At 40.1% G+C, this 21434-nt stretch overlaps 1 protein-coding gene across 12 annotated transcripts in view; it reads left to right on the top strand.

The window, feature by feature from the left end:
* The window catches only part of Elavl4 (ELAV like RNA binding protein 4), a 90439-nt gene that overhangs the window by 47638 nt on the left and 21367 nt on the right, over nucleotides 1–21434 (top strand). For all 12 annotated transcript variants that reach the window (XM_004639148.3, XM_004639143.2, XM_004639147.2 and 9 more), the window contains one exon: nucleotides 18532–18635. In XM_004639148.3, the coding sequence (XP_004639205.1) occupies nucleotides 18532–18635 (104 nt within the window). The remainder of the gene's footprint in view (nucleotides 1–18531; nucleotides 18636–21434) is intronic.

The following is a 21434-nucleotide window of genomic DNA, read 5'->3' as shown; positions in this document are numbered from 1 at the left end:
TCTCTCTCTCTCTCTCTCTCTCTCTCTTTCTTCCTCTTTCTCTGTACTCACTACCCCCTGCTTTGTAGAATGGCATGGTTGATTGAGACAAGGAACTAAGCAAGAAGGTAATGTCAAACTGAAATTTCCACACATTATCTAAAAATGTAATTCATCAGCTTTGGGGTAGGAGGAAAGTGCTTTTTGAAATGTGTTAATGGGAAATTCATTTTTTTTTTCTTGTCTTCTGAAAGATGTGGTACTGGTGATTTCTTTTATCACTGTGCCCCCCCACCCCCGCCCTTATTCTGCATTTCCCTTACTGCTCTTCAATGATGAATTCTGTGTATGCCTTTATTCTTTATAAAAACTGAAATCTTTAAGTTGCCTGTTCATTTTTGCTACCGTGCCAGGATGAGCTTTGATGGGAGAAGATCTTTTTAGTTTGGAGAAAAGATAAAATTTAGATAGAGACCATAAATTTGTATAAGGCTTTTACATTTGTGAAATATTTTCAATCAACCAATAGTATTCATTTAATGTCTTCTCTCTCTGATGAAATAAATGTTATTCTGTTTCCTTCTCTTAAATTCTGTATCAGGATTTAGGGGAAAGCCACAAAAGATAAGACCTTGTTTGTGCACACATTTTGCAACATAGGCAGTGAGTGAAGAGAGCCAAGAGAAATTATAGAGCCCTCCATCAGCCCGCAGATCTGGAGGGGATATCTTTGCTGTTTTGTAGGAATGTTTTGTTTTCACTAAGGACTAATCTCATCTTTCCTGACCATAACTATTAATGTCATTGGAAAGATAGCATAAAAGGATGCAAAACAGTATCATGAGGTTTGAGATTAGATGAAATGCCTACTATGTCTCAGCTACATTATTAGTGACATTTTCTCATTGATGCTCCATATTTTCTATGATTAGTAATTGGGATTGATTGACTTGTTTTTGTTTTATGGCCAGGGAAAACAGCAACACAAAGAAACTTCCTGAGTGAAGTCCGTGTTTGTATTAGCATCAATGTAAACAGTGTGCCAGAGAAGGTGTTCTGAAGCAGGCCTTCCTTGCCTACTAACCCGAACTGAGGTTTTGCTGGTTTCTGAGTCTCTGCAGCCTTCCTTCTCCCTTCATCCTGTGAAGTGGACTGGGTGTGTGGGTTCTTCATTCAGTTCTCTGCTTCTGTCTTTGTGATGAGAGGTTGTTCGTTGGGTTCTGGCCAAAAACCCTGAGCTGGACAACAGACAGGAAACTTGAATGTCACTCTCACTTCCTAGTTCTGAAGTGAAAAATCAGGACTCATTCCCCAGCCACCTTTGCTTTTCCCAGTGGCTCTTCCCTACCTTTCAGTGTGGGCTTCCCAATGCTACAGACCACCCTCTAAATGCAAAACTGAGAGAGCCAGCCAAGAGCTCCGCACTGCCAGTACTCACACACATATTCCCCAGCTTAGTTACTTTTTTCATTGATGAGACAAGATACCTGACACCCAGAAGCTAAAGGAGGGGCTCAAAGTCTATAGAGGCTTCAGTCCCTACTCAGCTGGCTCCCAGGCAGGGTAGTGTGGCAGAGGAGCATCATAGCAGCCGTGTTCGTGGTGCAGCAGGCAGAAGGCAGCAAGCAGCAAACCTGTGTTCTCTGTGTCCCTTTCTATTCTGTCCTAGCTGTAACCATTTTGAATGGCGCCACCCACACCCAGGTTAGGGCTTCCGTTATCCACACCCAGGACTGTGCTAAAACAGCTCAGTTAACACACACCCTTAATCACATAACCTAGGTCAGTGGTGGCACATCTGTGGGACACATGCCACAGTGGGCTGTTTGTATCATTGAAAGCTCTAAAAGGTTCACTATCACTGCCTTAGATCCAGCCACCTCTGATAAGCCCCACCTTTGATTATATGAGGTTTTGAAGGGACATCTAGATACAAACCATAACAACACCAAACACTTCCTGGTCAAGAAATACCAAACCATACTTTAAAGTAAACAGAAAACAGATGGACTTAAATGAAAGTCCTGCCCCTCTCCCAGAAACACAATTGAGTGGATGGTTCCACATAAGTTACTTTATCCCCTTTCCATCTCTTGTTTCTTCCATGTAGAGAAGATGATTCCTACCCCTACTTTCTTCAGATGGTTCTTGTGAGTTCAACCTAAGTGGCATAGGTGAAGACTCTTTGTAACAGTAAGGAATAACAATTGTTGGTGTTTCTGCAGAATTGTGAGTAAAAGCTTTGGGCTCAGTATTTAAAATATCAGAATAAGTTGTGAAACTGTTGTGAGAATCAGACTGCCTTTATGATTGGAACTATGATAGCATAAAGGATCCACCATGTTCTCCTTCTGCCTCCAGCTATAGGACTCTCAGTGGACTGACCTTCTTTCCCATGGACTGTTAGCCCTAAAACTCAGGTAATAACATTGGCTTTTCCCACCGAACTGGGTATTGTGAATCATACAAGCTGCTAATGTATTGGCAAGTAGTTAAATTGATACACCAATTCATCATATAGTTGTGGTCATCTAAAAGGACATTGTAAGCAGGGAATTTGTGACGTAAAGCAAATAGGCAACCCCATGTGATAAGCTGGATAAGTCTGCTTTCCAGATGTTTTGCTCAGTTATCTAAGTACATCTCAGCAAAAGCTGATTAACTGTCTCAGACAGCAGTGTCTAACTGTTATTAATGCTCAAGCTGATCAAATTACAATGCCACAGATCCTACTTGTACTGTTGATATTAGATTTTGGATTCCGGTCTATAATGAATGATTTTTTTTCCTCTGTGCCTTGGAAAAATTAGTTAACAGAGTTCATAAGAAAGTTTAATTAGCAGGCTGTTTGTGAAAATAGCGGTTATGAGTCATCATTCAGAATGAACTAACGTTTCTCAGGCTCAAATTTGTTCTTCTGTTTTTGGAGCAAATACAGAGGTCCTTGAGTTTGGAAAGCTAGTGTCTGAATGTTGCCCACTTGAACTGTATACCATGTAATAAACTTATAACAAAAACAACAGATTCTTAAAATGGGAGGTGTAAGGTGTCTTTATATCCGTGTGTGTGTCTGTGTCTTCCAGAGGAATGTCCCAGGCTTCCTGGAGTCCAGCAAGCCTGCGTCTGCACCCTCACCATATCATTACTAGCTGTGTAACAGGCAAATTTCTACTCTCTGTGCCTTTTCCTCATTCCTAAAATAGGGATATTGACAGGATATTGTGAGCTTTCATAGCTATAGAATATTCAGTAAACACCTAGCATGCAGCAGTATAATTCCTATAGCAATTCTTTGAAGTACAGATATCATTAGCACTATTATATGTATCAGGAGATGGGCTCAGAAAAATTAAGTAACTTGTTCAAGGTTATACTGCTTTTAAGTAGCAGAGTATATTTGAGCCCATGTGTGTTTGACTCCAATGCCTCTATTTTTTTTCTGCTAAAGTATAGTACTTTGAAGGGTCATATGCCTAGTTAATTAAATGTAATATACATACATATACATATATATAAATATATATATTACATTCATGTGAATATATATATATATATATATATATATTCACGTGTGTACCTGTGTGTACTGTGTATCCATGTAGCCAGAAAACTAGCTCCCACCCATCTTTGCTTCTCTTTTTTTTTTTTTTTTTTTTTTTAAGAGAATAAAAAATAATATTAGAAACAACACAAGGGCTGGCCAAATAGCTCAGCAGATTAAAGCGCCTGCAAGCAGGCACAGGGGCCAAGGGTTCAATCCCCAGGCCTGCCATGCTGGCCCCACCCCCTGGGCCGGGCTGAAACAGCGATTGAGACTGGGAGTAGTAGTATGCACCTGTAATCCCAGCACTTGGGAGGCTGTAAACAGGAGAATCACTAGGAGTCTGATCTACTAGTGAGACCCTGAACACTCTGTGGTTCCTTCCCTAAAATTCCAAAATAAAATAAAAAAAGAAAGAAAAGAAACAATACAGAATTTCACTAAACAAAGTAATAGGGATTCAACAATGGTTGTTATATTGCATATTGTTGTCTTCAAATTCATTGTTCAGATTACCAAACATAAGCATGCAAAATTGATCAACAAAATTAGAAAAAAATTAGGCATTAACTGCTGCTTTCAACAGACAAACAGAAATCAGCAATACAGTCTTGAGCTCATTTCATGTTGACTTCTGACACATAGTAAACTGGAACTAGACTTGTACAACTAGCATCAGTGTGAAAACGTGCCTCGAGGAGTCTTTCTCCCCCTAGCACTATGCATCTCTGTCCTGTGTGTACCTTATCCTAGAATAAGAACTGTGTGATGTCTTCTAAGGAAGAAAATCACATACTGTCATAGTGAAAAGAGACTTTAGAAGTATTCTCTGGCATGTTTTCCTCATTTTCTAATGTCCCCTCTGTTATCTCAGGAACTGTGGCTCAGTATTGGGGACCAAACTCCTTATGGCAGGGTGATAACATCCCCAGACAGCATCAGTCCTGTTTCAAAGGGTAGTGTTCACTTGGGAAACCTTTCTAAAAGCTATTCCCAAAGTAGTTTCATATATAACTGGTTTTGGAAAGGGAGTTCTGGGGCGAAGTAAGTTTGGAAAACTAAAGTGAAACAATCAAAGGAGTTTCCTTTTATCTCTACTTTTTGAGTCTGTACTAACATGCAATATAAAATGTAAAAGGAAGGGTATAATATGTAACATCCCCCAAGAAACCTTTTTTCCTCTGGTCTTTTGTATACTATACTCTCTAAGCCAGGAGGGAAGAATGAGATTCCATGAGGAATATGTTTGGAGAAGGAAGAAGTGCCAGTTTGGATACTTCCTTCCTCATCCTCTCCATTACTACAGAAGGTGTGAGACCCTCTGCAGCTTGTGGGTGGCCAGGTGGAGACTGGGAAAGTCTCACCTGCTCCCAGGAGGTACAGACAGTGGTGCCCTGTGGATCCATTTTGCTAGCATCAGAACAGTCCCATCACACCCTAGCCATTTCTGGGACATTATTAAGTTCTGAGCACTTTCTGAGCAGGATTAAAACCATGGGTTTATTTAGTGTCTTGACTGTTGGATGGCACTGCATTTTTCCATTGCCCATTAAAAAAAAAAAAAGAGTTGCTGGGCATAGTGAGACATACCTATAGTCCCAGTACTTAGGAGGCTGAGGCAGGAGCATCGTTGTGAGTTCAAGACCAGCCTGGGCTACAAACCGAGCTCAAGACTATCCTGAACTGCATAGCAAGACCCTGTCTCAAAAAAAATTTAAAAACTTGAGCTATTAGTTGTTCATATTTGCAGTCTTGCATGTATTCTGAGGTATGCCTTCATTTTCACATCTACTACATAAACTAGTGCACCCAAGCTGCTCATTCTTGCTTGGTGTAACCGTTCTGGACATTCCTTTAATATTTTATAAATGATGGCTGTCCTCTTCAGTTCCTACTGCACAGATTTACTGCCACATGAGTTCTTTTCTTTGGGGGTTACTTATTATATCTCCCATGTTACCATATTTCCTACCTGCAAGCTGACATGTGATTTTTAAAAAAAGAGAAACATACTTTTCTTTCTCAGTTACTTTCTTTCTCATGGAGAATGCTTTCTTTGTAAAAAAACAGGTATGTTGGAGTCAAACTATACTATCAGACCACAGTGGTGAGTTTCATGTCTGGTATGTCACTCACTCCTTAGCGAAAGGGATGGAGATGTTTCACCTTGTGTTTCATAAAACTCTTAGTGGTAGTCCCAAGTCCAGGGAACCCAGAACCCATACCTCAGAAAGGACACACTGACAGAAGTTTTCAGATGAACTCCTGCTCCAGCTAACAATGGACATCCTGATTTAGCTCTGCACAAGCAAATTATTTATCATCTCCTTCAGTGAGAACTATGAATTTGCTTTTACTTTAAATAAATGCAGTTTGAAAAGATTCACATTCCCTTAATATTTATGGAACATTACTGTGTGCCAGTCCCTCTCACAAAATTGACCTTGTTTAATCTGAATCTTAACACTACTGTGTGCCAGTCCCTCTCACAAAAAAAAAAAAAAAAAAAAAAAAAAAAAAAAGGAAGTATGAGGAACCTTCCCCTGTCCTTGGTAAGAATGTTGTCTGGTGAGACTTTGGGAAGTTGTCTTAGTGTTGAATGCAGCAGTTCCATTCACCCACAGACATTCGCCCACAGAAAACTTCATCTTTCCCTAAGGCTAATTACAGTGAACAGAATTAGTCTCAGCCTGATCATGTTTTCCTAACTCTTCCTTTGTTGCTGACCCCATCATCTTAAACATCAGTTGCATTTCTGGAATCACCTGTTGGTTTGCCTCCTCCCAGAGTGGGAATCCTTGTCTATTTGACATCCTAACTTCTGTTTCATATGAGAATAAGCCAACAAAGAATTAAGAATTCTGGTTCGTGCCTGAAATTTTGCCAAAATCTCCCTCTTTTTGTTTCAACTCTTGTTAAAAATACCTTTAAATGGGTAACTATTCTTTCCTGTTTTGTAAGAATATTCTAACATAATTTAATTTCATGTAGTTTCAATTAAGAACCTTTTGTTGCCCCAGATTTATCAGTCTCAACATTCCTTCTTTTTGTGTAATAAATGCAAGATACTGCCTTTGAGGCTTTTATTGTCCCTAGTATATCACCTAGAATATTCTTTTTTTTGTTTCATTTTGTTTGTTCTTGTTGTTTTGAACTATTTGATACTAGCTTTTTATCTTATGAATTTCCCTTCTTTCAGGGACAAACATAAAACAAATAGGACTTGGATTAGGTCTACTTTTCATTTATTGAGGTTTATTATAGAAATTTGTATTTGAAGACATACCATTTAAAACAACTTATTTTATAGGATAAGCCAAAAGGGATTTATAAAAGTCTCTTTTGAGACTTGATTGGTTGACTTTTCTTATTGCATAATGTAGGTTTCTGTTTTGGGGACTGCTGGAAATGATTGTATATCCTCTGAATTTCCACTGTAGTAGAGGCATTACTTTACATCACTGTGAATGGCTGGGTTGATACACACTGCAATCAGTAAAATCTTTTGAAGGCTGTATGAGCTTTGGAGATGGATAGATTCATGTTGGGATCTGAGGCTGCTGAACATAAATCTCTTTGATTTTAAATAGCAGTGATAATGCCAACCTTGTGTGAATGTTTTAGGAAGTAGAGATAGAAATAACGTACATAGTATAGTGACTGGCACTCAAAAAATGATGACTTTTTGTTACTATTCATTCATTTATCTCTTCAGCATAGTTTTATTGAAAGTCTACCGTGTGCTAGATGTTGGTCAGACCAAGATTAATAATGCCCACATATTCCTACCCTTAAGAAACTTGAGTCCGTTGAGAAATATATTCAGTTTAACAAGCTTACTGAATGCCTTATCTGAGCCAAACACTTTCCTTCTTGCCATCTTAATGCCACATGATGAATGGAAATAACATCTACTGAGAAGGCCAGAATGTAGCTTATGGAAATAACCAAGGAGTAGTTCAAAATAATTTTAAACACTTTGGATATTCAGAATAAGGAAGGCTAGGTCCTGTGTTTTTTCAAGTGTTGTTGGTAGAGTGCAGACGCACTGATCATTCCTGGCTCTCTACCAGAGGTATAAGTATATCCTCTGTACACACCTGAAGACAGATTCAGTTAGATATAAGATTAGCAGCACAGTTGATTCAACAACCAGTGGCCTCGTGGAAGTGATAACTTTAAAGTTTGTGGCAGTCCTTTCTCCTCAAAGCTAGGTACTCATATTGCCCCCTCTTTCTAGGATACCCTTTCTGACGGTTGTCCTTGACTACTCCTTGCCTGGCTCATCAATCTTTTCAAAATAGCCTCAGTGAAAGGGTCACATCCTCCAGAAAGCCTTTTGCCTCACTATCATACCACCACACCGTCCTCTATGGTCCTTGTTAGTACATGAGTCTAACCTTCCTGCTAGACTATAAGCTCCTTGCTCCTTCCTTGGTTCTCAGTTCCTAAGCACTACTATTAGTATTTACCTGCAATTCTTGACATTAAAGTCTTTTCTGAGCCTGGCATTCTCTGATGCACCAGATCCAGTGTGGCTTGCACAAACAACCTGGGGGAGGGGAATGGGATACTGGGTTATATTGGAACTAAGTGGGAAAAAAAGGACATGGAGATAGTGCTAGAAAACCTAAGGCTTCTCAAAGTCTCAGGCACACTGCTATTTTAGGACAGATGTTTAGCATACAAATGCACACATATTCAAGAAACTGGGGCACAGAAGAAAGTGCATTGGTTCTGGAGTCAGATGGGCCTGGCTACTGTTCTTTAGCCAGCTAACCTTACATCTCCTTTGTGGCCTTAGTTTGCCCCTCTGTAATGCAAAGGATGGAAATACCAGCTTCAGAAGGTTATAAAGATTTGTGTAATCCTATGCATAAAATGTTCCACCCATAGTAGGTGCTTAATAAATATTACCTGTTATGTTTGTTTTCTTGGTAAGAGATCAGGATAAACTGAAACTGTGAACATTGAGTCTAATATAAATAGAACTTTTGAATCTTAGCATTTGAGAGAATCTTATGGGTACACCTTGTCAGCTGCTACAGCCTTTCCTGACAAAAGGTCAGTCTGGCTTCTGTTTGTATATTTCTAATCATGGGGCGCTGAACACCTCACTAGACAGCCTACTGTCTTATAAAATCACTGTTAGAAAGCTCTTCCTGGGCTGGCTAAATAGCTCCACAAATTAAAGCTCCTGCTTAGGTAGACAGAGGGGCCTGGGGTTTGATCCCCAGGTCTGCCGTGCCAGCCTTGTCCCCAGGACGTGCTGAGACAAGCGATTGAGACAGGGCATGGTGGTGTGCCCCTGTAATCCCAGCACTTGGGAGGCTGTAAACAGAAGGATCACTATGAGTCCAGTCTATGCAGTGAGACCCTGTACACCTTGTATACCCTGTCCTAAATACAAAAGAAAGAAGAAAAGCTCTTCCTTTTACCACAGCAAAAAATTTTCTCCCTAACTTTCTTCTTCAGCCTGATCCTTATCCTCGCCTTTAGGTCACCACATCAGTGTACCCATGACAGTCTTCAAATGTTAGAAGTGGCTTTGAGAACCTCTGGAATTTTCCTTCTATCTGAGCAAATGTTCACAGGTATTTCCATTGTAACTTACAGCATCTGCTTCCCTATCTCTTGTCAGCTGCCTCTGGACATGGGTGAGGCTCTGAAGAGAAAATTATCCTGCTCTTCTTGTCTCCTTCTTTTAGTATGTGGAATTATGGAGAGTGCTTAATAAGATGTAAATAGGGTTGTGAATAAACAATATTCAGCTAATCATTCACCCTCCGTGCATTTATTTGGTACCTAATAATGTCATCAATATTTTTGCAGGTAGTGGGGCACAGAGATGAATGCAAGGTCATCTTGGTCTTGAGTTGCTCAGTCTAGTCCAGAACCAAGATATATTAAGAGATTATTTTGAAATATTGTGTCTGTGAGAGTGTGCACCTGCCAGGCAAGACTAAGGAGTGCTTCCCATACAGGTCTTCCTCAGCAGCACTGTAGAACCAGCTTGAAGAACTCAGGATACCTCAACCTTCTTTTCAGTTGTTTGACAAGTGTGTTGGTAGGTTGCAGTCACTTCACTTATGCCACATCTCCAACCTGCAGGGTCCCTTTATCAGGGACTTTGCACATGAATTTCCTTCTGTCTGATTCCCTTATCTCAGATAGCAGTGACTGTCTCCCTCCTTTCCCTCAGGTCTTTGCTTGTATGTCATCTTAGCAGTGATGCTTTTTCCAACTACCCTGACAGAAATTTGCAGCCCTACTCAGTATTACATTTTCCTCTTCTCTGCTATATTTTCTGCCTAGCATTCACCAGCATCTAATTGTTTTGTTTTGTTTTGTTTTGTTTTGTTTTGTTTTGTTTTGTTTTGGTCTGCTTTGGTTTGGTTTGTTTTGGTCTGCTTTGGTTTGGTTTGTTTTGGTCTGCTTTGGTTTGGTTTGGTTTGGTTTGGTTTGGTTTGGTTTGGTTTGGTTTGGTTTAGTTTGGTTTGGTTTAATGGGGGTTTTATGTTGTTGTTGTTCGTTTGTTTTTTGTCTTTTTGAGACAAGGTTTCACTATGCAGTTCAGGCTGGGTTTAAGCTCACTTTGTAGTCCGGCTGACCTCATACTCACAGTGATCCTGCTGCCTCAGCTTCCTCAGTGCTAAGATTGCAGGAGTGCCCCGCCACACCCAGCTCAGTATCTGACAAACTTTATACATTTTATTTATATATTTCTCATCTGTCTTCCACACCCTCAATCAAAATATCAGTTCACTGATAGCAAAAACTAAATATGTTTTGTTCCCTTCTATATTCCCAGTGATTGGAACTGTGCCTGGCTCATAACAGATGCCAAATAAATATCTCTGGGATCAACTTAGTGCTTAGAACTCAGTGTGGTGACACATGCCTATAATTCCCTTACTAGGAAGCTGAGGCAGGAAGATCCCTGTCAGTTTGAGGACAGCCTGAGATACATCGTGTGACCCTGTCTCAAAATAAAATTAATAATGATGATAATTTAGTGTTGGATTCAACTCTCTACTTGACATGTCATGCCTTTGATACGGGAACACTTTCAAAACTTACTCCTTTGTCAAAACTCAGCTCAAATGCTCCTTCATGAAGCCTGTCCTCTTCTGTTGAGTCAGAATCAGTCTCTACCTTCTTTCTATGTATAGCTCCTCTTATGTATAACTTTGAAAGAAAAATCTTGCCTGGTGTGGTGGTTCATGCCTCTAATCCCAGTACTTTGAGAGGCTGAAGCAGGAAGATCACTGGTTCAAGCCTATCTTGGGTGACTTAGCAAGACCCTCTTCAAAATAAAAATAAGTAAAAAGGACTGGGATTCTAGCCCACTGCAGAGGTCCTAGTTTTGATCCCTATTACCACCTTAAAAAAAAAAAAAAAAAAAGGAAAGATGAGAGGGAAGAAGGAAATTCCTCTGCTATGCAGTAAGTCTACAACTTATGAAGGAGTTCCATTCCAGGAGAATGTTCTCTAAATTGGATTTGTTCACAAGTCCAATAAAGTGAGTCTTACCCATCTTTGACACAAATATACAATGTATATATAGCTCTTCGCTTCCTAGCAGTGCCCTCCATAGCACCACTGCTTTTCCTCCTGCTTCAGGACCCGCTGGGTTCTGACTGAGCACTAGCCTGCTGTACACGCCACACTGTAGTAGGACGGTGTTCAGCAGGCACATGAGCTACTTGAATGATTTGTTTACATCAGCAAGTGTTCATATATCAGGGACTCACAGTATTCCCTCCCCCCAGGGCTATAAGTAGGTCTTACGTCTGTTGTTCCCTTTAGTATAATAAGCCTCCAGAAGGCATAAACAATTTCATAATCATTTTAGGGTCCATCCAAAGAAGCTATCATGGAGCAGGTGCCAGTTACGTGTGAAATTCGTGTGCCTATATTATGTGCTCCAACATAAAAGAAAAAGCATTATAAGCATTCTCCACCTTCAGGGAGGTTTGGGCCTCATCAAGGTGACAACATGCACATAACCAGTAGTGTAAAGCAGTGTCCACCATGATATAAGGAAAAAAGGCAAAGACTCTGTTATATGCCAATACGTCATATGCATTGTTATGTTTCATACTCTCAGTAACCCTTTGAAAAAAGTAATATGCCCTCTTTGTCCTTGAAAATACCACAGCAGAAAGAGATATAGCAAAATTGGGGCACAAAAAAGCCAGCATACATGAGAATTTTGAGAACTTTCCCCTAAGACCTTCCTTTCCCCATGTTACAATGGGTTGACTGTATAGTTTTTCCAGAAACAAGGGCCAAGGTCACACAGCTATATACACAAGAACTGAGATTCAGAACTACATATGATCTACTCCAACTTACCATTGCATCTCAGTTTTGTGCTTTTAAATAGTCTGGAAATCTCATTAAAGATTCTGATTGTGTAGTTCTAGGATAGGACTTTAGTATCTGCATTTCTCACAAATCCCTGGGTGATGCAAACAATATTGATACAAGGGGAACACTTGAAGTAGCAGGCTTTAAATCATACCTAATCTGAGGCAGTTGTGTGACCCATTGTCACTGTCACCATCTGAGTAGTTGGGTGTAGTGCCACTGGGTTTGCAGGAGTAAAACCAAGACTTCGACTGACCAAAACTATTAGAACCCAAGGGGAGGGGTGAGAGGGACAGAGTCACTGGTGCTCCAGAAATCCAAGGTGTCCTCAGTCAGTCTCAAGAGTCCCCAGTGCAGGGTCATGTGTGTGTGTTCCTTTTGTGCTTACTTCGTGGCAGAAACTACTGAGCACTTATCCCAAGGGTGGCCCTTGTGGAGAGAAACCTTGAGCTATCACACAGTCATGGATTCACTCAGCTAGCTCCCCAGCTGGACCCTACTTGCTAGTTGACTCTAGCCAGTATTTTTAAACCTCACTTTCTATATCCACACAATGGGCTCAATAAAACCCTTTTCACACAGGATTAAGTTAGGTGACATGAGTAAGCCACTTTGCACAGTGCCTGGCACAGAGTGGCACTGAATAAATTGTGACTGCTATTAGTTCCCATCTTATTCTAATCCTCACAGTGATCCTTTGATGGTGAGGATTAAAGGATTAGCTCTATTTTCCAAGATAAGGGAACAGGCCAATGAAGCTTAGATGACCTAACCAAGGTTATACAGCAAGTGTGGCTTTCACACACACACACACACACACACACACACACACACACACACACACACTTATATGTGCGATAGCAGCCACAAATCTCTCTGACCCTCTTTTGGTGTGTTCAGATAGATTCAAGGCAGTTTAAAGCGAAGAATGGCACCTCAGGACAGGCAGTGAGATCGTCCTCGGATTTGGAGCTGGCTGCAGTTAAGCTGGTGTGTGAATTATCGCCAAGCAGATGATCTTGAGGTGACTAGGGATTTTATCATGTGCTTTGAGAGCAGGATTTCAGCCTGAGCTAAGGGTTCTAACATCCACAAAAATTCCTTACTCAACGCTGAAGTCTTCATCAACAGCAACTACCCATCTGGCTACCTCCTCAGGGGCTTTGCAGATTAGAGGAGTAACTGTTGGGGTTCTGGAAAATGGTAGTGTTTTTAGAGAAAGAAAAGAGCAAAGTGTGCAGGTTGGCAGTGCAGAAATGCTGAGGTTCCTTCAGCCCAGCTTCTTCTGTGATTGGCCGTGAGGATGGCAGCATCAGAGAAATCTCCAGGAGCCTAAGTGCAAGAAAAACAACTTCTGCCCAAATCTTGGGGAAAACAAGAGTTAAAATTAGCTATGGTCAGTATATTTTCTGGAGATCGAAAAGTGGTTAAAACAAACCAAGGATAATTCACTTTTTCTTAGGTGATTCAAAAAAAGCCTCTAAAGTATTTCTGAGTCTCAAAATAGCTGTTAATAAATAATGTTTTAGTTCATGTGAGGTATGAGTATAGTAAATGCACAAAGATAATTCAATGAATATAATCTTGATAACCGAAAGATCTAGATGAGGAGATGAGCAAACTATAGCCCAAAGGCCAAATTATGCCTGTTTTATTGATTAAATTTCACTGGACCACAGCCATACCATTTTATACATTGTCTCCAGCTGCTGCACAGGCGCAGAGCTGTCATGACAGGACCATGGAAACCACCAAACCTAAACTATTTACTATCTCACCCTACATTTAAAAAAAAAAAAGTATTGTCTCCACAAGGTGGAATGAAGAAAAAGACCACCCATTTTGTGGAAGGTGGAGATGCTGGAAATAGGGAAGACCAGATCAACAGGCTTATTAGAAGAATGGTGCTTTTATGATTTGGTCAGTTAATAAAGAATCTGCTTCCAAACTGAAAACCAAAACTTTGCATACCATGCATCTAGAATGAGATTCAACTCTCTGATGTTGGGCAAATTGTAGTTTTCTCTTAGCTTTGGTTTCTCCATCAGCAATGACAGTTTTTCTCTTTTCACATGGAGTTGTTCTAAGAATTAGTTCAGTGAAATGGACAGGAAAGCACTTCATAAATTCAAAATCACTGTGGAATTTGGGAAGGGGTGGTTTTCACTGTTGTCCTAATCTGTTATAGAGGACAATCCACCCAGGACATTGTGTTTTGTTTTCCAGTGCCTGGAGTCAGTGTGTTGTGTTCTGTCCTCCTTTACAAATGCAAAATGAATCCCCCAGGTACTCCCTGTTTGCCCCTTTTCCCTTCAAATGTACAAAACATTCTGGTCTTATACTTCCAGAAATGGAAGATGAGTACAAATGCCTATAATAATTCTTTGATTCCTTAAGCAGTTTTGAGTACCTATCATGTGCAAGGATGCAAACTTTTGTAAGATAGTGAAGTATTTGGTTTCTTAGGGGAGAAATTAAATATGAAAATTATTTTAACAGAATAAAGATGTTGTCTTATAAAAACAAATAGTCAGATTCAGATTTTATAACACCTACTTGTAGCGGCACACACTTATAATCTCAGTACTCAGGGAGGCTGAGGCATGAGCATATAGCACATTTGAGCCCAGCCTGAGAAACTGAGCAACTTAGACTCTGTCTCAACATTTTAAAAAGGGCTATGGATATAGCTCAGTACAAAGGCCTTGAGTTCAATCCCTAGTACCACCAGCAAATGAACAAACAAACAAAAACTCAAAACAAGAACCTGTTTAATCCCAAATACTGAAGCGCTGTAAAATGTACAACAACATTCTCTTGGAAACTACATTTTGAATTGTACATTCTCAGACTCCACAAATATATTTCCTGCAGGTGTATGCTAAGTGGGGTTCCCTTGCCTGTGCCAGCTGGACAGGGTTATTAGGGACTGGTCATATGTAAGGGCCATGGGGACATCAGGCAGCCACACACTCACAAACTCACAATAGCTTCTAATTGTAGAGATATTCTTCATTTCATATCTTATATTTCAACAAAGATAATTTGCTAAGTATAATATTGATAATTTCATTTTTTATATTTTTTCAACTTGCCACAAAATAAACTTACAAATTGAAAACAAACATAAAGTTTGTCTTAATTTTCTGTTCTTAAAACACTATTGAATATCTGTATGATCAAATCTTATTGCTGTTGATAAAGGGAGATGTAGCTATTTGAAAAACATTAAAAAGAGTAATAAAAAGACAAAAACAATAAAAAAGATGATTAACTCTAGGCTCCAGACTAGCTTCTCTGGACCCTCCCAGTATGGTGACTCTTTAGTCCTCATGGAAGAAGTGTTGGTATTCTTTATGAATATGTTCTATCTGTAGTTTTGCATGTAAATTTAAATACAGAACTGCAGTTCCAAAACCCACCACCAACATATAGCCACCAAAATTAAAACATAATTCTTTTCCTCATTTTACTCTCCCCTTGTATTAAAACAGTTCCTAAAGAAATGAGACTTGGGGACTTATGTTTTCTACATGGAGATATAATCTTCTGTAGGGCATGTTAAGAGAGAAAACTGGATCCGTAACTATTTCCATTAGACAGGTCTGGACTTCTATGATGGTGAGAAGCAAACGAAGAGAACCTGCTTGTGAACTAGGCTAACTCCGGGGATTTCAGTATGCTGCTAGTGTATATCTTCAATTCATAGACATTTTCTATGCTCTTGTTCAATGCAGTGCACTGTTTTAGAGTTTGCAATTCATTATTTTATATGAAGAACTTCTATTGTTTATGAAATGACATGAATCTGGTTTTCAGTTTTCCTCAAATGACCTTCATTTTTGATGTTAAATTCCATTTTCCTAAACACAAGGCAAATGAGACAACACAGTGCTAATTATAGACAGGAACACAGGTGATGGTGGGTTTGGGACTCAGCAGGTAGGTTGATATATCTCACTGGGCACAAGGCCTTTCTTCCTTCACTTGACCTTTGGAGCCTCCCTAAGACCTGAGCCTTAGTGTGTTTTATTTCAACCATATGCAAAGTTCTAAAACAGAAATAGAATGTAGAAACTATGTCCACTGTGCTTATTTCAGATTTCCATCAGTATAAATAATCTTAGAGGGCCGGCCAAATAGCTCAGTGGATTAAAGCACTTGTTTAGGCAAAAGCAGGGGCCGGGTGTTGGATCCCAGGTGTGCTGTGCTGGCCCTGCCCCCGGGGCATACTGAGGTGGCTTGAGACTGGTTGTGGTGGTGTGCCTGTAATCCCAGCTCTTGGGAGGCTGTAAATAGGAGGATCACTGCAAGTCTGATCTATGCAGTGAGACCCTGTAGACCCTGTCCTAAATACAATAATAATAATAATAATAATAATAATAATAGTAATAATAATCTTAGAGGGATAGTATATTGGGAATAGGCATGATTGGTAAGCATGACATTTTTCCACATACATTCCATCACTATATGAATAGGAAAGTTTTCAGTGTGACTTAGGTTTAGTGTTTATAGTTAAATGATGAGTGTTTTGTTTATCTTTTTATATTCTATTTTGATTTTATACAAATTGGACTGGAAAATAGGCCACTTCCCATAAAGTTCATTATTGACATAAATGCTTTTAAAATTCCCATAAAAGCAGCTCAACATGGTAGATGACTGTTTTTAAAGAGTTATTATCAGAATATTTAGCATAATAATTTTAAGGTTTCTTATATATGAGAAATATAAGGTAAATATGAAAAATTTGCATGATGAAAATAGATTTAATTAGGTGAATTTAGTTGGACTTGATGAGGTAGTGCCAGATTTAGGATAAATTATATTTTTAAACCAATGAAATTAGTCTCTTGTATTTCTATATTTTCCAAATGAAGTTTCCCAGAACATAGAGTAGGATCTTCATATTCACACATCTCTCCCATCTCTCCTTTCTCTCTCTCTCTCTCTCTCTCTCTCTCTCTCCTCTCTTCTCTCTCCCCACACACACACACACACACACACACGCACGCACCACTCACATACTTATACTCACATAGTAAAATAGAAAGAGAAAGCTTTCACCAAGCCCAGCTCTGTCTTCCTGCTTCAGTTACTAATTTTGGTTGGTGAAAGGCCTGTCTGGCAAAGTTTGCCCTTGTCTTCATTGTTCTAACCTTGCTTTTCCAAAACATAAAGGTACACTCTGATGTGTTCAAGATCTTGTCATTTCTGAGTTTTCATTTGGATTTCCTCAGGATTCTCTTTGCTTCCCTCCTCTGAAGGATAACAGTCACCCATTTTTTGATCCAGAACACAACTTGTTTTCCCAGGTTCCCTCCTACAACCAACACAAACACAGACATTTACCAGCAAAACAGAAGCTGTTGGAAATATTTTTTGGCTGCTGAAATAGGCTCCTGTCACCAGGGCATGGCAGACTTTTTTCTGTATTGTCTCTCAGCCCTGGCCCCAGTACTCCAAAGAGAAGTTTATGTAATCTGTCTTTCCTGACATGTGACGTCCTGTCATTTTCCTCCCCTTTGGCTGCACTGTCACCCACAAATCAATAACATTGCCTGGGAAGTTCAAGCTGGTTTTGCAACCACCACAGAATCTGTATTTCTTAAAGCCTATGTCAGAAAATGTAAAGTTTTCTAATGATATTTCTGGCTGATGACACATGGCAGAGCTGATGGACTATTTATAATCAGTGGCACGATCGCAAGCACATTATTTTTGCTTCACTAAGGGGGGAGCCCTGTCACTTGCTACCTATCTTTGCAGACAACTCGATGCTATCCCCACCTAACATAGCTAAATCCTCTTTACAGAATGTGTTCTTCACACTCTCCCCTTTGTTAGGAGCTCCCCAGCTCTTTCTAATAGAAACCATCGCCCTCCTTTTTTTTTTTTTTTTTCATTGTTCTTTGGCTCAGGGGATGAGGAAGGCAAAGAATGCTTTGTAGAAACTGCTTTCAGTTCTGGCTATGCCTGCATCCTTCTCTCTGAATGTCTCCAGTTTGGCTGCTCAGATCCTGCCACATCCCTCTGAATGTGGGTGTGACTGACATGACCAAGGCAGCAGACAGAGCTATTGCGTCCAGCACTTGTCCCAGTTTTATAGTACTGAGCAGAGCAGAGCTGTCATTAATTAAGCATCTACTGTTTTGTAGGCAGTGTACTTGGTGGAACTTTTATATATAATATTTTACTAATTCAAACCCATCTGAGGTAAGTGCAGTTGTCTAGAAGAGAGATCTAGCAGAAATGAAAGATTAAGTGGCACACAGCTGACAGAGAAAGCACTGGGACTCTAGTTCAAGACTCTTAACAAACTATACCTGTTCTCTTCTTACTACCCTGTCCTGACTTTTCCTGGTTATGTGAACACTTGAATGTTTTGGGTGTGCAGGGACATTTCCTAGCTTGGGAAGATCCTGTGGTTAAAAGACTAACTTAAGTGAGAGTTGGAGGAACTGAAAAAACCTCTCAATCTGAGATGAACCCTGGTATAAAGGAATAATCTACCAGAAGAGGGCTTTGACCCACTACATTGGGAATTATTGCATCTGTAAAGATACTGAGCTATCTCTCTCTTTCTCTCTTTCTCTCTCTCTTTCTCTGTCTCTCTCTTTTTAATGTTTCCACAGGACAGAGTTTAGGGTATGGATTTGTTAACTATATTGATCCAAAGGATGCAGAGAAAGCCATCAACACTTTAAATGGACTCAGACTCCAGACCAAAACCATAAAGGTAAGAGGTGATACACTGGCTCCTGATTCAGGAGGCCCTTTTTAAATTCATTCTGTGTACCTAAGAAATTCAGGCTATGTAGGAGGCCAGGAGTGGTATTCTCTATTTACTCAAGGACTATTGCCCACGCTGCTAAGTGCAGGATATGGGCCAATATAAAGAAAGTAAAGGGAGAGCTGAGTAGAAGGGAAGGACCAGGAACCGTAGGACCTCCAATCCAGAAGGCAGTAAGGTGTCTGAGGTTCAGCACGCAACCAACAAGTCTCCCTGAGTCTGCAAACAGGCCAGGAGCAAACCAACGAGAAGCTGAGACAAGAAAGCTGTTCCAGGTATGAATGAGGTGTTCTAAATTTGGACAGGAAGTAATGAGAAGGTGAGGATGGGTGGTAGGCAAGGCCAAGTCAGGAATTCTTGTGCATTAAAAGCTGGATAGCGGGGCCGGGGAGATGGCTCAGTGGAATAAGCGATTCCCTGGCAAGCTCAAGGACCTGAGTTCAATCCCCGGTTCCACCAAAACAAAAAACAAACAAACAAAAAAGCTGGATAGCTTGGCTTTACCTGACTATGGCTAGGACACTCCTAACCAAGAATGGGAAAGGAAAAGCCAGTTAAAAATTAGCACACTAGGGGCCAGCCTGATAGCTCAGCAAACTAAAGTGCCTGCTTAGGCAGAGTGCAGCAGCCAGGGTTCAATCCCAGTCTGCCATGCCAGCCCTGTCCCCAGGGCACACTGAGGCAGCAATTGAGACTGGGCGTGGTAGCTTGCACCTGTAATCCCAGCACTTGGGAGGGTGAAAACAGGAGAATCACTACAAGTCCAATCTACATAGTGAGATCCTTTAGACCCTGTCCTAAATACAGGAAGAAAAAAAAAATTAGCACACTAGTATAACAGGAACAGATACTATTGAATCAATAAGAACATAACAGAAATGATAATCTAGCAATCTGAAAATATTCAGGAGTACTTATTTCAATTTCTTTTAAACATAGCAGTAATTCAGAGCCTGCTTCTATAGTAGGTAAAGGTCTCTCAATTCAGATGTCCTTTGTGGGATCCTTTAGGAGGTGCTGCTTTCTTCAGGGAGTGCCCCTTGGGCAGTCGGTCACTGGTGGTCTCCTGCATGGAGCCTGCTGCTTCCTCCCCCACCTCCAGGCAGCGTCCTGTTTAAGGGCAGCTGCCAGCCAGTTAATGAGTCCCATCCTTCATAGCCTATTAAACCGCAGGGAAGTGTCTCTTGGGCGCTCTTATCTTCACGACAGCAGGTCTGACACAAAGTAGGACAAAAGAGAAACCTCTCCCAGAATGGAAATCTATACATGGCACCAGCTCTCAGCATCTGAAAACACAAAACCAGAACTTTTTGTCCAACAAGGCTACTTCTCCAGTATGCAGACTGACAGAAGAGACTACGGGTCTAAAATAATCTTAGCTGGGACGTAATAAAAACAAAAACAAAAATAAAAACAAAACCTTTCTCTTTTTGGAATACATTACATGATTATCTTTCTCTTTTTTCTCTCTTTAAGCAGCTTTACTTTTGCAGTTGAGTTGAGTTTATTTCTAAAGATGATTGCTTTCTCTGATCTCCTACACTCTGTGCTACACAAAAGACTCCAAAATGGGTCTGATTCAGGCTGCCTCGGTGTAGGTTTAGAGTCAGTTCTTATGAGTTCTCTAAAGCGAAGATAGTCAAGAATTGTTTAATTGTGTGATAGTCACCTGAGAGGCAGGAGAATTAATTTCCTTCAGAGGAAAAACATGCCTGTTTTCATGCTTTTAATAAGTTTTAAAAAATTAAAAGGATGCTCGTGTTACCTTTCTGTTAAGGTCATTCCACGTTGAAAGCTGCATTTGTGGGATTAATTGATTTTCTGTGCTGTCCAACTCAGTATTCTAATGTTGGATGTTTATTCTGATGGACACTCTTACCTTGAACTGGGGGGGGCACTTTTCTTTCCTGCATAGTTTTCTTGAAACCCAAAGTCTTCTTTAAGAGCTTGGGATAAAACCATCAGGCATCAGTTCTCCCCTTTTATAAGTTGTGCATAAGGTCCCTTAAGTTTTCTCAAAGACTAAATGGACTTGGCTTCTCTATTCTCAGAATGCACCTCTGACCCAACATACTGTCCAACCCTGGAAGTAGATCTTAAAGTCCAGCAACATTACTTTCTTTCTGTGAAGATCCAGACAGCCTCCTTCCCTTATCTGTATCCCTTTTCCCACCCTCCCACCCATCCTAGGTTCCCCTGAATTAAAATGCTGCCAACACATTTGCACCCAGCAGAAATGTGGGCTTCTGAAGCACTGTAGGATTCAAAATGCATGATGCCAGGGCTGAATCAATAATTTCCATTCTCTACAACGAATGAAAATTTAATGTGCAAACCTAGGCATTTCAGCCCTTTCATTAAAGCAGTTTATTTGCCATACTAAAAATTAAGTTTGAGTGATAGGTTCCTTTATTAACTTTTCTTTCCTTTCCTAAAGGGACACAGTGTTTAAGGTAAAAATCACATTAAAGGGAAGAAGAAGCAAATTCTTTTCATGTGCTGTTAATAGTCTCATCATTTATTAATTTCTTAAAATTGCTTTTTTGCCTTTCAGGCCACTGTTTACTTCTTCCGCTTCAGTTTGCTTTGATAAGTGACATGAGATTTATCTCTTTGCTCTGACTCCCCACGAAGGAATAGATAACTTGCCAATCTGGAAAAAACAAATATCTTCTTTGGAAGCCTGCATTACAGAGATCTCCTTGGAACCATCTAGTACATATCTGTGAATTCTGGCCACATTTA

Source organism: Octodon degus, unplaced genomic scaffold (genome assembly GCF_000260255.1).
Source record: "Octodon degus isolate 3935 unplaced genomic scaffold, OctDeg1.0 scaffold00107, whole genome shotgun sequence".
NCBI lineage: Eukaryota > Metazoa > Chordata > Mammalia > Rodentia > Octodontidae > Octodon > Octodon degus.
This window is presented reverse-complemented; position numbering and strand designations above follow the sequence as displayed.